This window comes from Zingiber officinale, chromosome 3B, assembly GCF_018446385.1.
Source record: "Zingiber officinale cultivar Zhangliang chromosome 3B, Zo_v1.1, whole genome shotgun sequence".
Lineage (NCBI taxonomy): Eukaryota > Viridiplantae > Streptophyta > Magnoliopsida > Zingiberales > Zingiberaceae > Zingiber > Zingiber officinale.
The window spans coordinates 120934704-120947071 of NC_055991.1; the positions used below are offsets into that span (position 1 = coordinate 120934704).

The 12368-nt window shown below is 37.3% G+C and overlaps 2 protein-coding genes across 2 annotated transcripts; one reads left to right on the plus strand and one right to left on the minus strand.

Moving 5' to 3' along the window:
* The first annotated feature begins 1650 nt into the window (after window positions 1-1650).
* Window positions 1651-6157, plus strand: LOC121967496 (GDP-L-galactose phosphorylase 1-like). Its single transcript, XM_042517764.1, has 6 exons — window positions 1651-2181; window positions 2307-2416; window positions 2496-2798; window positions 2891-3076; window positions 3194-3454; window positions 5597-6157. Exons 1-6 carry the CDS (start codon window positions 2076-2078, stop codon window positions 5930-5932), a joined length of 1302 nt encoding a protein of 433 aa, XP_042373698.1. The 5' UTR covers window positions 1651-2075; the 3' UTR covers window positions 5933-6157.
* A 4433-nt stretch (window positions 6158-10590) lies between these two features.
* On the minus strand, window positions 10591-11998 carry LOC121967497. The gene is made up of 2 exons (XM_042517765.1): window positions 10894-11998; window positions 10591-10807 (listed from the first exon to the last, which is right to left on the minus strand). Exons 1-2 carry the CDS (start codon window positions 11646-11648, stop codon window positions 10750-10752), a joined length of 813 nt encoding a protein of 270 aa, XP_042373699.1. The 5' UTR covers window positions 11649-11998; the 3' UTR covers window positions 10591-10749.
* Window positions 11999-12368: the final 370 nt, after the last annotated feature.

Here is a 12368-nt window from a genome sequence, read left to right on the forward strand (position 1 = left end):
CACAAAAGCACTTGAAAAAGAGACAAATTTTCTTTCTTTTATTTCTCTCTTCGAAAGCGAAATAAATAAATAAATAAATTCTGCAATTTGGCAAAGCGAATTATTGAAGAGAAAGCAGGGACACAAGTTTGGCACGGTAGATTTGTAGCTTATCGCGCCCACACGTTTGGTTCCAGGACAAAGATTTGCCACACCCACCGATTGCACTAATTCTCAGTGAATGATTTTTTTTTCACTTGTACTTAATTTATACTGATTAATTTTAGGATGATTATCTAAGCTCTATTAAAATTTTTTAATTACTGAGATAAATTAAAAAAACACTCATAGTAATAGATCATTATTTTAATATTTTTAGATCAATAGCTAATAAGAAAAATTCTAAATAAACCCTCTACCATTGCACCAAGGTGAATGCTATTTTTTTCATATGATCTCCAGTTGATTAAAAGTGGATAACTTTATTATATATTTTTTTAGAAAAATTCTTCTAATTTTCTAACTATTTGACAGTTAACTTTAAATTAATCTATGATTTATCTTTTTTCATAGACGTGAATCTAATCAATTTTTTCCCCTACCAATATCATTCAATTTGAACTACGGATCTAAATATATTAAATAACTAAATTAAGTATATATATTTTTTAAAATATTCCTTTATCCTTTGTGTGTGTCGACAGCCGCTAAAATAAGCCGTCGAGGTGGCTGTAAACTTACCGCCAAATAGCCCTTTTATCATGCGGTCATAGCTGAGCTAATTATGAAATCGTTTATTTTGAAGAAAAAAAAATTAAGGACGGCTTTTTCTTTTTAATTGGAATCATCCCAGAAAGTTCCTTTTTGATTTATTATAAAAATATTCTCATCCCATCGTTATACATTTATTTATTTTTTTCACTATAAAATTTTGAATAATATTTTTTAATTTAGGCCGATATAAAATCCGATCCACAATTAATCAGTTGAACTAAAAGAAATTATACATTTATTTTTTAAAATTATCTTTTGAATTCATAAGTAATTCAACGCTTTAATTATGATCCATAATCAATATTAATAAATATTATTATAATAACATTTTATCTTTGGTAATGATCACACTATACTTTTATTATTACTAATAAATTATAACCAGTATAGCTAATAACTTTTATAATATGGTCCCTGGTTATTACTTGTGAATATTAATCAACGCTATTTTATAACAGCTGACCATAATTGCTAATTAAGGCTCATTGGGTCCGAATAAGATTGAGTTGACTAATATAGAATAGAGTTACTATCATAAGACCAGTGTTGGATTGTTAGATAGCGGATTTCATCAATTTTTACTATCATAATTAAGGATCATTGCTATAATTTTTTAAAAAAATAAAATATATTAATATGTCATTCTTTAATTATCATAATTAGAAAAAATAATTTATAAGTGTGGTATTTAGGAGTTTATAAGGACGCTCAAGTAATTATTTTCCCACATATCTCTCGCAAGCTAAAATAAAAAAGAAAAAAAAATGAAAAGGAGGAGAATTAGCCAAGTAACGCAAGGGAGGAGAGACAAGAGAGGCATCTGCAACCGCATATTCGCTTCCCTTTCCTCGACTCGCCCTTTTCCTTCTTTCGGCTCTCTATAAATAGACGGCCGTTCTGCTCCCCTTGGACAGCCCTAGGCTAAAAGGGAAGAGGCGAAAGAGAAACCGGTGGTGCAGAGAGCGGTGGGAACCAGTCGAGCGCGCGATCGAGTAGGGCAACCACGGCTTGTGACGTTGGAGCCGGCCGGTGGGGATCCCACCGCCTTCTCTGCCCGCCTCCCTCCCCATCCCAGGTGGAGACCCTCCGCCGCCCTCTCCTCTTCTTGGACAAAGTTCGCAGTCCCGCCCCGCACGGTGGTCGCGGGGCCCTCCCTTCCGCCGGCGGCAGCCCATCCGATCTCCTCTTCCTCGCCGGAGGCGGTCGCTTCTCTGTTGCTTCCTTTCCCCCCCCTCCCGTTTTCTTCCCTTTTCTTAGATTAGTTTAGTCTTTCCTTTTCCTTGCGTTACTTCTCTGATTGGAACATATTGAAAAAAAAAAATATGCTTACGATCAAGAGAGTCCCTACCGTGCTCTCCAACTACCAGGATGATTCCAGCGAGCCCCGTGGTTGTGGGAGAAACTGCCTCGGCGAGTGCTGCTTGCCTGGTATAGTACATAATTCGCTTCGATTTGATATTTGTCTTCGACGTTCTTTTCCTCTTTGTTTTTTTTTTATATATTTATATTTTTGTCCATATGCGTTCACCGAACTTTTTTGGGATCGTTTGCAGTGTCCAAGCTTCCTCTGTACGCCTTCAAAAACGACGCAAGTCCTAAAGTTTCTTCTGGTGCGGATGAATTACCTTCCGATTTCTTTCTGAACACCCTTTTGCTGGGACAGGTCTCTCGAACAACTAAGAAATTTTTGTTTTCCCCCCCTCTTTTGGTACTTATATGAAACTGTTATTGGAATATCATAGTGGGAAGATCGGATGAGCCGTGGGCTGTTCCGTTATGATGTCACCGCATGCGAGACTAAGGTGATTCCTGGAAAGTACGGCTTCGTGGCGCAGCTAAACGAGGGCCGCCACCTGAAGAAAAGGCCTACAGAATTCCGGGTCGATCGTGTCCTCCAACCCTTTGATCCTGCGAAATTTAACTTCACCAAGGTTGGCCAGGAGGAGGTGTTGTTCCGCTTCGAGGCTGGGGAAGATCGCAAATCGCTGTTCCTGGAGCATGCTGTTGCAGATGAAGCAAAGAGTCCTAGTGTTGTAGCAATCAATGTGAGAGCTCAATTTGCTGTTATGTTGTCCTCGTTTTAGCCACATATCTTCTCCCCTCTCCTTATCCATATTAATGAGCTTCCACTTTACAGGTGAGCCCCATTGAATATGGTCATGTTTTGCTGATTCCCCGTGTGCTCGACTGCTTGCCTCAGAGGATTGATCCTGATAATCTCTTACTTGCTCTTCATATGGCCGCTGAAGCAGGAAGTGCTTACTTCAGGCTTGGCTATAATAGTCTGGGTGCCTTTGCCACCATTAACCATCTCCACTTCCAGGTTAATTCATTATCCTTTCTCCTGAAAATTATGTTTGAAATTTCAATTTGATCAACACAACACATTACTATTAATTTAATTGCAACTTTATTGGCAAACACAACTTTGTCATGACAGGCTTATGTCCTATCAACACCATTCCCAGTTGAGAAAGCGCCTACTCAGAAGATTCCAATTGGGAATGGTTTGTCCCAGAGCAGAGTGAAGTTCTCAAAATTGATCGATTATCCTGTGAGGGGTCTTGTTTATGAAGGAGGGAGCACTTTGAAGGAATTATCTGATATAGTTGCCCGCTCTTGCATCTGGCTTCAAGAGAACAACATACCATTTAATGTTCTCATCTCTGATTCAGGCCGGAGGATCTTCCTCTTCCCCCAGGTAAATTAGAGTTGTTATTGAGTTTCACATCAATAATAAGATTTTACTTTTAATATTTGCAAATTCAACCAAAGAAGCCACTAATACTTTTTTGGAAAATTCAATTGTATTATTATTCAAAATACTATCATAAACATAATATTATGAATTTGATCCAATCAATTAGCTATTGCCTTAGGTTCAGGCTACCGCCTCAATTATTAACCCATCGAACCACTAGCATAAACATAATATTATGAAATTGATCCAATCAATTGCTTGCCTTAGGTTTAGGCTAACATCTCAATTAGCCCTCGTACAAGAAACTTAATATTGATAAGACTTTCACTTCTAATTTCACTTAGATAACATATACTAGTTCTATATATCAGTTCACTTACATGTGGCCATGACCAATGTATAACCCTCATTGCCGCTCACTTTCACTTACTAGCGCTCATCTTGAGATTAGTTGCATTACAAGTTTTATTCCAGTATAAAACTGCACCAATCATAACACATATCATTTACAGCAAATAAATTTATGACATGATATTCTCATTTGCTAGACTAACTCTTACTTTGTGGATAAGAGTCCAAAATGTTCCTTTTGAAACCCTATCTCAATTTTGTCCAACACAATAAAATCTGTATTATAAAATATGGGACATGTTATCATAATGATTTTAAGCTAGGTGAGAGGCCTTATTCAGTGGATGAATAAACAGTCCCTTTTTCTTTCCTCTAAAACTAAACATGGTACCCTTCTTAATTCATCCATCTTTCCTTTGTTTTCCAAAATTTTCAATTACCCTAAACTCCTCTTTTCTATTCTTTAGCCTCTTTCATTTGATCACTTTTCTCTCAAACTTCTTTCGTTCTTTGTTCACTGTAGGAAATGTGCAGCCACACCACCTCTTATCAAAATCCATATCCCACACTCCCCGTCTTTTTCTTTTCTTTTTTCTTTCTCTTTGGTTCATTCTTTTTTCCTCTTCCTTTTCTTTTCTTCTTTTCTACCAGCAAACCATATCCTACCCCCTCTTTGGTTTCCAGCAACCAAGCCATTCTCATCTCTAAAGTCTGTTTCTCATCCACCCATCTTCATAGTCTCTCTCTCTCTCTCTCTCTCTCTCTCTCTCTCTCTCTCGCCACTTCTTTTCATTTTCTTCTCTACTCTTTTTGCCATTCACAACACTACTGTCTCCTCTTTTCCCAGCCAGAACCACACATGAGTTCACCATTCGTATTGCCATTTCCATCTCTCAACCCTTCCATTCTGTTAAAAGATAGTTAGCGGATCAGATATAAAAGATGGGCCTGGTCATCACAGATATACTTCAGCCTATGAACTTTTTTGGGGGAAAATTATCGGCAGGGTCAAATTCATGGTTCAGATATCACTTTCATTAAGCAAATTTTATTTAAACAATGTTGATGAGAAATCGGAGTTGTATAAAATTCGTATAATCTAGTGCTTTTGATTCTAAACTCTTCTCTATGCATGTTAATATGTCTTACCCATGTTGATACTTGTTGAGAAATAAAGAACAGTCATATACCATGAGGATCCACCAGCTAATGCATGGCCCTAGAAAAGAAAAGGAGATATTTTTCACCTAATTAATCTTTGACTGATCATATAGCTGTTAGAGCTACTTTTGAGTTATATAGTTTTGATCCACTCATTAGCAGCTGGTGACTCTTTTATAGGAGTATTGTACATTTGGTTTGTGAATTGGACACTGATAATGTAGGACTTCTAGAGTGATCCTGATTCATTATATACCATTCAAATAGTGGAACCCGTTGAATGAAACTTAAATCTTTGGATAGAGATGTGCATTTGGTATTATGGCAGTGGTAAGGCTTGAATTCCTCATTCTTGGTTGAAAATCTGTCCAGGTTGCTTGTAGAACTAGCCTTTTATCCATTACTTGTGGTGTTGGCATAATACACGAATCAAGTAAAGTACATGGTTAATATGAACCTCTGCATATCTAAGTCGTTGGGTCCACCTACACTTAATGTGGCTGTTGATAAACATTATTCCTACCTATTACCTATATCAAAGTATGCTCTTTAGATAGATACTTCAAGGAAATAGATGTAGTTACAAAGAATCATGTGTTGCTGATTAATCTTATTCTTCCAACCTCGCAGTGCTATGCTGAGAAACAGGCCCTAGGAGAAGTCAGCCAGGAACTATTAGATACTCAAGTAAATCCTGCTGTTTGGGAGATAAGTGGACACATGGTATTAAAGCGGAAGAAAGATTATGAAGAGGCATCCGAGGACTACGCTTGGAGACTACTGTCTGAGGTCTCCCTTTCTGAAGAAAGGTTTGAAGAAGTCGAAGCTTACATCTTTGAGGCCATAGGTTTAGTGGAGTCCAAGGAAACGGCTGCCGTGGAAAAGAACGAAGGAACTCCATATCAGTCTTCAACTACAGTGTCTGCTGCGCCTCACTTTACAGAAGGTTGTCTGGTTCTTCACTAATATGGTTGGCTTTCTCTGAAATAAAAAAGAAAAGAGAAGTCCTTCTCAAGTGCCTTTTGCTGTTATTTAGTCATGCCTAGTTGTTTTTAGGGGATCGGGAACAGATATTTCGATGTTGTTGTACTAGTTTGCCAGCATGTGCTTTGCTTTCAGAAAGCAGTTTGTAGCTGCATCGTACTGAATATGCTTGTCAGAATGTGTTACAATGTTCTTATTTGTGATGCATCATGTTTAGCCTCTATTCTATATGAAGGGGTTATCCTCTGCTGTGGGATATATGCATAAACACTTTGGTCAAGGTTTGTTAAAGAATTCATATAGAAAGAAATTTGTCTTCTTCACCTTAAAACTTTATTAATTAATCGAGCGAACGAAGAAACCGCCTGCCGTTTCTGATTTGAATAGCTTAACATTTCAATGGAATGCTATATATATCCAAAAAACAATTTTATCATGTTAAAATTGTTTGATTTGCTCAAGTTGAAATAATTGTAATTAAGTTAAGTTTGACTCATTTATAATCGAACTGAGTTCGAACTTTATTTAATGTATATATTCATGGCTCACAAAGTTTATTCGAATTTTTATCGAGTCTAAACGAATTTAATAAATATAAATTATAAATTTAAATATTCATTAAAAATAAAATTATATATTAAGAGAAAATTATAATTTTTTTTATTAAAATTTATAATTTTTTCTAATAGATAAATTTAATATATTTGTTTTCATAATTAGAGTGTAAAATCTATAAATTCAATATTAAAATTATTATTTTTTATTTAAAAGTTTATTTATGAGCTTAATGAATATATTTACGAGTTAACAAGCCGAATATTATAAAACTTGAGTTTGATTTGTTTATCTTAACCAACCTCAATTAAATGAGCTCAAACGAGTTTTTATCGAATCGAAGTTCGAATAGCTCATGAGCGACTTGGTTCATTTACATCCCTATTAAAATGATTAATATAGTAGTCATAATTCATAATTATAATAATTATAACTATTATAAAATTTTAATAAAATAGATAAAAAGAGTATTTTAATATAATCATGCTTTATATTTAGATTAAGTTAAAGTATATATATATATATATATCTTACTATTTTATTAAAAATCTTCCCCTTTTACTAACTAACTTTGGTGAAACTTAAAATGAATTTACGTTAATATCCTTTTTTCTATTCACGCTAAAAATAATTCCAAGATGTATTAGTAATTCCACAAGCGAAACAATCAGTGATCTAGAGTTCGAGATTCAGCTGCGGCGTATTATTATGAATTTTTCTCATCATTAATTTCTCTGGTTGTTTTATATAAAAAAATATAGTTATCTTTAGTCCCACATCTTATAATTGATAACACTATGATCAAAGAAGCTTGTATAAATATTTTAGGCCGACAATATTAAAAAATATATTTTTCTTAGTTTTTTTTACTAAGACAAGTATAATATTAAATTAAATTAATTTTTTTCATAGGAAAGCTCGTTACAGTAGTTTGTTGCTGGGATTCTCTAGCGTCACCCTTGTATTCTGAACATAAAGGTGACAACTCGAAAATTCAAATAATTCGGATTTTCAAAAATTCAAATAATTCAGATTTTAAAAAATAAGATACTTTATCCTAATGACTCTATTTTAATATTTTAATACTAAAATATTTTAATTAATATAATTTCATTATAAAAAATCAATGTGATTTCAATATATTATTACATACGCTTGCATTCACTCTTATAACCTTTCATATAGCTCTGTTTTTAGGTCTTCAAGATTCTGAATCTAGATCCTCACCAAAATTCCCGAGCTCACTCTATGTTATTCAACCAATGATTTATGTCCTCTATTGCATCTTGTTCAAGGACGCTAAAACACTAAATGCATCAAACTCCTTTAGCTTAATTTATGCCATTTAATCCTACATACCTAGGCCATCAAGCCAATTTTGAACACAAAATTTCCATGATTACAATAGCAAACATTTAATACTCTATGTCGTAGAGTCATTCAAATTCCTCCAAAAATCTACAACTCATTCTGGCTCCATGTGCACTATTACTTATCTCCCTTAGGGTGCGTTTAGTTCGGGGTTATTCTTGATAACCTTGGTTATCCATCCAAGGTTATCAACAAAAACCTTGTTTGGTTTAGGTATTCGATGATTCTCAAGTAATGTTTCATGCCCGACACGTCAGCAAAAGGGTCATGTAGCCCGGAATCGGAAAACCTCATAAAACTAAGGTTTTTCTTGATTCCGGGGTTAACGAATTTTTTTTACCAAAAATACCCTCCGATAAGAAAAAATATGAAAAAAAGAGAAAAAATGTAAAAAAATATATAAAAAAATGTAAAAAAATAAAAAAATGTTTTAAAAAATTTTAAAATTTATTTTTTAAAAAAATAAATAATTTAAAAAAAAAAATTAAAATAAAAATTTTAAAAATGTTAAAAAAATTTAAAATTTTAAAAAAATTTAAATTTTTTTTTTAAAAAATTATAAAAATTTTTAAAAAAATTTAATTTTTTTTTAAAAAATTATTTTTTAAAAAAAAAATTAAAAATTTAAATTTTTTAAAAAAATAAAAAAAAAATTAAATTTTTTTTAAAAAAAAAATTATAAAAATTTAAAAATAAAATAAATAAAAATTAAAATTAAAAAAATGTAAAAAAATATAAATATAAATAATATAAAAATATAAAAACATTAAAAAATAAAAAAACACATAAAAAAGTAAAAAAATATACAAGAAAAATAAAAGTAAAAAAACATTAAAAAAAAAATAAATAAATAATAATAATAATAATATTATTATTATTATGTATAGTTAGTGTTGTAACTGAGGGTAATACGGTAAAATATTAAAGTAGGGTATTCATTAAAACCTTCAAACAAACAAGTTTTTGTTGCATTACCTAAGTTGAACCAAACAACATTTGGTTATGTTTTATTCCTTATAACCTTGGTTATGTGATTACCTGGTAATCACATAACCAAGGTTATACATGATGACTTGAACCAAACGCACCCTTAAAGTTATTCTTTAGCCACTTAGTGGTCGGCTATAAATTGACCTTATAATTTATCTTTTTCCACATAACTTGGTAACGGACTGTGAAGGATACTTAAGATAAACATAATCAACTTTTATTACTGATCATGTCCGAGTGTTGAGTCAATGGTGGCTGGGGACGTGGCGCTCTCGTTGACTCCGTGTGGCCCTCTGACATAGATCTCCGGCGAGAACCTGCAAGCACAAAACCGAGCCTGGAAGGGGATCCCGGCGGCGGTCCTTCGACGCTCAAGTCAGCTCCTGGCGGCAAGAACTCGAAAGAGAGTGACGAGAACTGTAGCTACAATGGTGAATAGCGCATACCTCCGTTGGAGTCTGAGGTCCTTATATAGGGCTCCCTGAAGGCGCGTGCACGCTTACCGAGACGTGCACGTTTCTCAAAATATACCTGTAATGAGTGTGTCAGAAAAGCGTGTCTGGCGTCATACCTCAATAGCGCGAGCATATCCTTGACGTGACAGTGGAAACTTCCGTCGTACGATTTTCTGTCTGATCCGGCCGCCTACCATGCTGCCTGTCGGCGACACTTGTCTCGAGGAAGATAGAGTTACTTGCCCCTTTTATCTCATACCAATCTGGACGGAAGAACCGCTCGGCTAACATCGCTGTTGGCCGAGCAGGACATCTGCTCGGCCAATCATACGACGACCCTGGCGCTGCTCGTACGAACGGGGAGAACCTCGGTGGCCATGGTTCCTGTTCGGTCGAGATGAAAACCGCTCAGCCTTCGTCCCGTGCTGTTTAAGTAGTGCTAGTCACTCGCCGGGCGTCAAGAACTCGGACCCGACTCGAGTCGAGCTGTCGAGATGCCGGGTCGGCTTTCCGCCGATCGGGGAGGTGATTCGCCCGGTCGAGCGCTTACAAGGTGTTGACCACCTTGACCTCCTGCTGGACGGCCCCCCTTTACCACCGGATCAATTACAATATACACTATTATTATAATTATCTACATTTTTAATATATCAAAATAATATGGTTAAATTTGACCACAATTAGTAAGTATTGTTTTTCCATTACAACTATTTATCCTTTCTTATTCGTTGATGTGTCCTAATTGATCTAAAAGGATGATACAATGGATTTTGGAACCCAGGTGTAAAAATCTTCCATTTTCGTTATCCAATCTTCCATTTTGGTGGAACCCTATATAATAAAGGTATTAAAGCCTTATTCTCAAGTTTCAATTTGTATCCTATTTTAGCCTTATCACAAATTACCATTCGATCATTCCCTAAACTCATGTTGGGGTAGTTAGAGTTCATGGGATTATTTTAGCACTATTTACTCGTGCAATAATTAGATAATTGAATGAAATTCTAAGATATTACAATCCTTAACCTCCTCGCCCTCTCTTCCGGTCCTTTGGTTCCTTTTAGAAGCTAGTTGGCAACTTCAGCTCTATCTTAGTTTACTTTGATTTGCAAATCAGTTTGGAATCAATAAACTACAAGTTTGTCTAAACCTTTTGTCGATTTAATTGTGGCTATTTAGCTCCGGGTTATAGTGCTCTCTAGCATAGATCGATCGAACTTCTTGCTGATTCGATTGGGTTTCTGAAAGATAGATGTCTGAAACTATGAATTGATGCTCAAACTGTGCCACTGATGCAACTTTTTCTTTGATAATTTCTACATTATTTTACATATCATTTTAAGCTCACAATACTTGCCTCTATAAGGCAAAACACCTAAGAACTTACAGCCATAATCATGGCATCCAACAGTCAAACAGGGAGCTCCTTCAATCCATGTCTCCAGCTGCGTTCCTCTGGAAGAAACAGTAGCAGTTGCCCGTTCTCCTGGAATCCAACGCAAGATTTTCAGTGGTTGTTTTGGAAGATGCAAGATTACTTACTAGATTTTGAGAGTTGAGAAAGAACAGTACTGTTTGTTTCTGCTTCTGCTGTAGGCGGTGATGGCGGCGGCGGCGGTGGTGGAGCTGCTGCTGCTGCTGCTGCCGGTGGAGCTGTTGCTGCTGGTGCTGCTGCTTCCGATTCCGCCCAAACCGCTCTTGTTCAGCCGCTTCCTCCGATCTCCGACAGAAAAGGGGAAGCGCATCCCGAGAAGGAGACCCCCAGTCGCCGCCGTGCTCTGTTTCCCCTGCATCTTGCTCTTCTCCTCCCCTTCATCTTTACTCTCTTTTCCTTCCACCAGCAGTCCTCGATCCTCCACCATGTCCCTCAACGACAGCTCGTACTCCGACTCCGGCAGCCCCCTCACCAGCTCCAGCATCTCCTGCCGGTACCGAGCGATCTCCTGAGCTCTCGCCGTGGGGCCCGCGCGCCTGCTGTGCCACGTGGGAGAATTACCGGAGTTCTTCCACAGCGTCGGCGAGGAAGTACCGTAGCCATCGTCGTCCTCGGCCTGATCCGCCGACAACCACCCGTGCCTGACGTATCGCGGGGGGCTGCTGCTCATCAACGGCGTCGCGGTACTTCTCCGGGTCCACGCGCCGACGCTGCGGCCGTGGGATCGGTCGAAGTACCCGCCGCGATTGGCTTTGATTCTTTCAGCCCACGCCATGTAATCGCTTCCGTCCCTACCGTCTCCCCCATCGCCGCCTCTGCGCGGTTTCGGATTAGAGAAGGTGAAATGGCTGCTGAGGACGGAGGATTCGTCCTGGAACAGATCAGGGACCATGAGTGAGCTGCGAGAGGAGAGGAAGAGGAACGATGGACGGAAAGCAAGAATTAAAGCTCCGCGCTTTTGATCGCTACGGTGGTGTTGACGGCTGTGGAGTCGAACCACCGCAAGCCCAATAGTCAGTCACACGGCTTCTAGATGATGCATACGTAATCAATCGCAACAACTGGAGATCTTATTTTTCCATCGCTAGATCCTCATTTTTCTCGGATCTTCCTTCCCTTCGCCACCGAGCGACAATTGGCTGGACGTGTGGAAATTCTCCGACCCTCATTTCTTCAATCCTCCATTGCGGAGCCACTTGGACTTCCACGCGGCCACGAATCGGGATAGATTCCAACTTCAAGATTTGGAGAAATGAGGCAAAAACGACATTGCGCGGAGACCTGAACGAAGTCGTTCAACGGGGTTAGCGCAGTGATGGAATAATTTGCCCCCACGGGCTGGATCAATTGATTAGGTGCATATAGCTTGTCACTGAAGTCATGGGGTCGAAGATCGTCAGTTGCACTCGGGGATAAAATCTTAGTTTGCTGTGTCAAAAATTCCTTCTACCCCCAGTTATCTATCCTGCCCAGCATTAACAGTGATTTACTTCCTCTGAAATCTTGTGGGACCGGGGTCAGGGGGCCGCTAGGGTGATGGTTCCACCTATTGCCGCAGTGATGGAATAATTTGGTCCAAAGAAATTTAATATAAAAATTAATTCAATGAAAA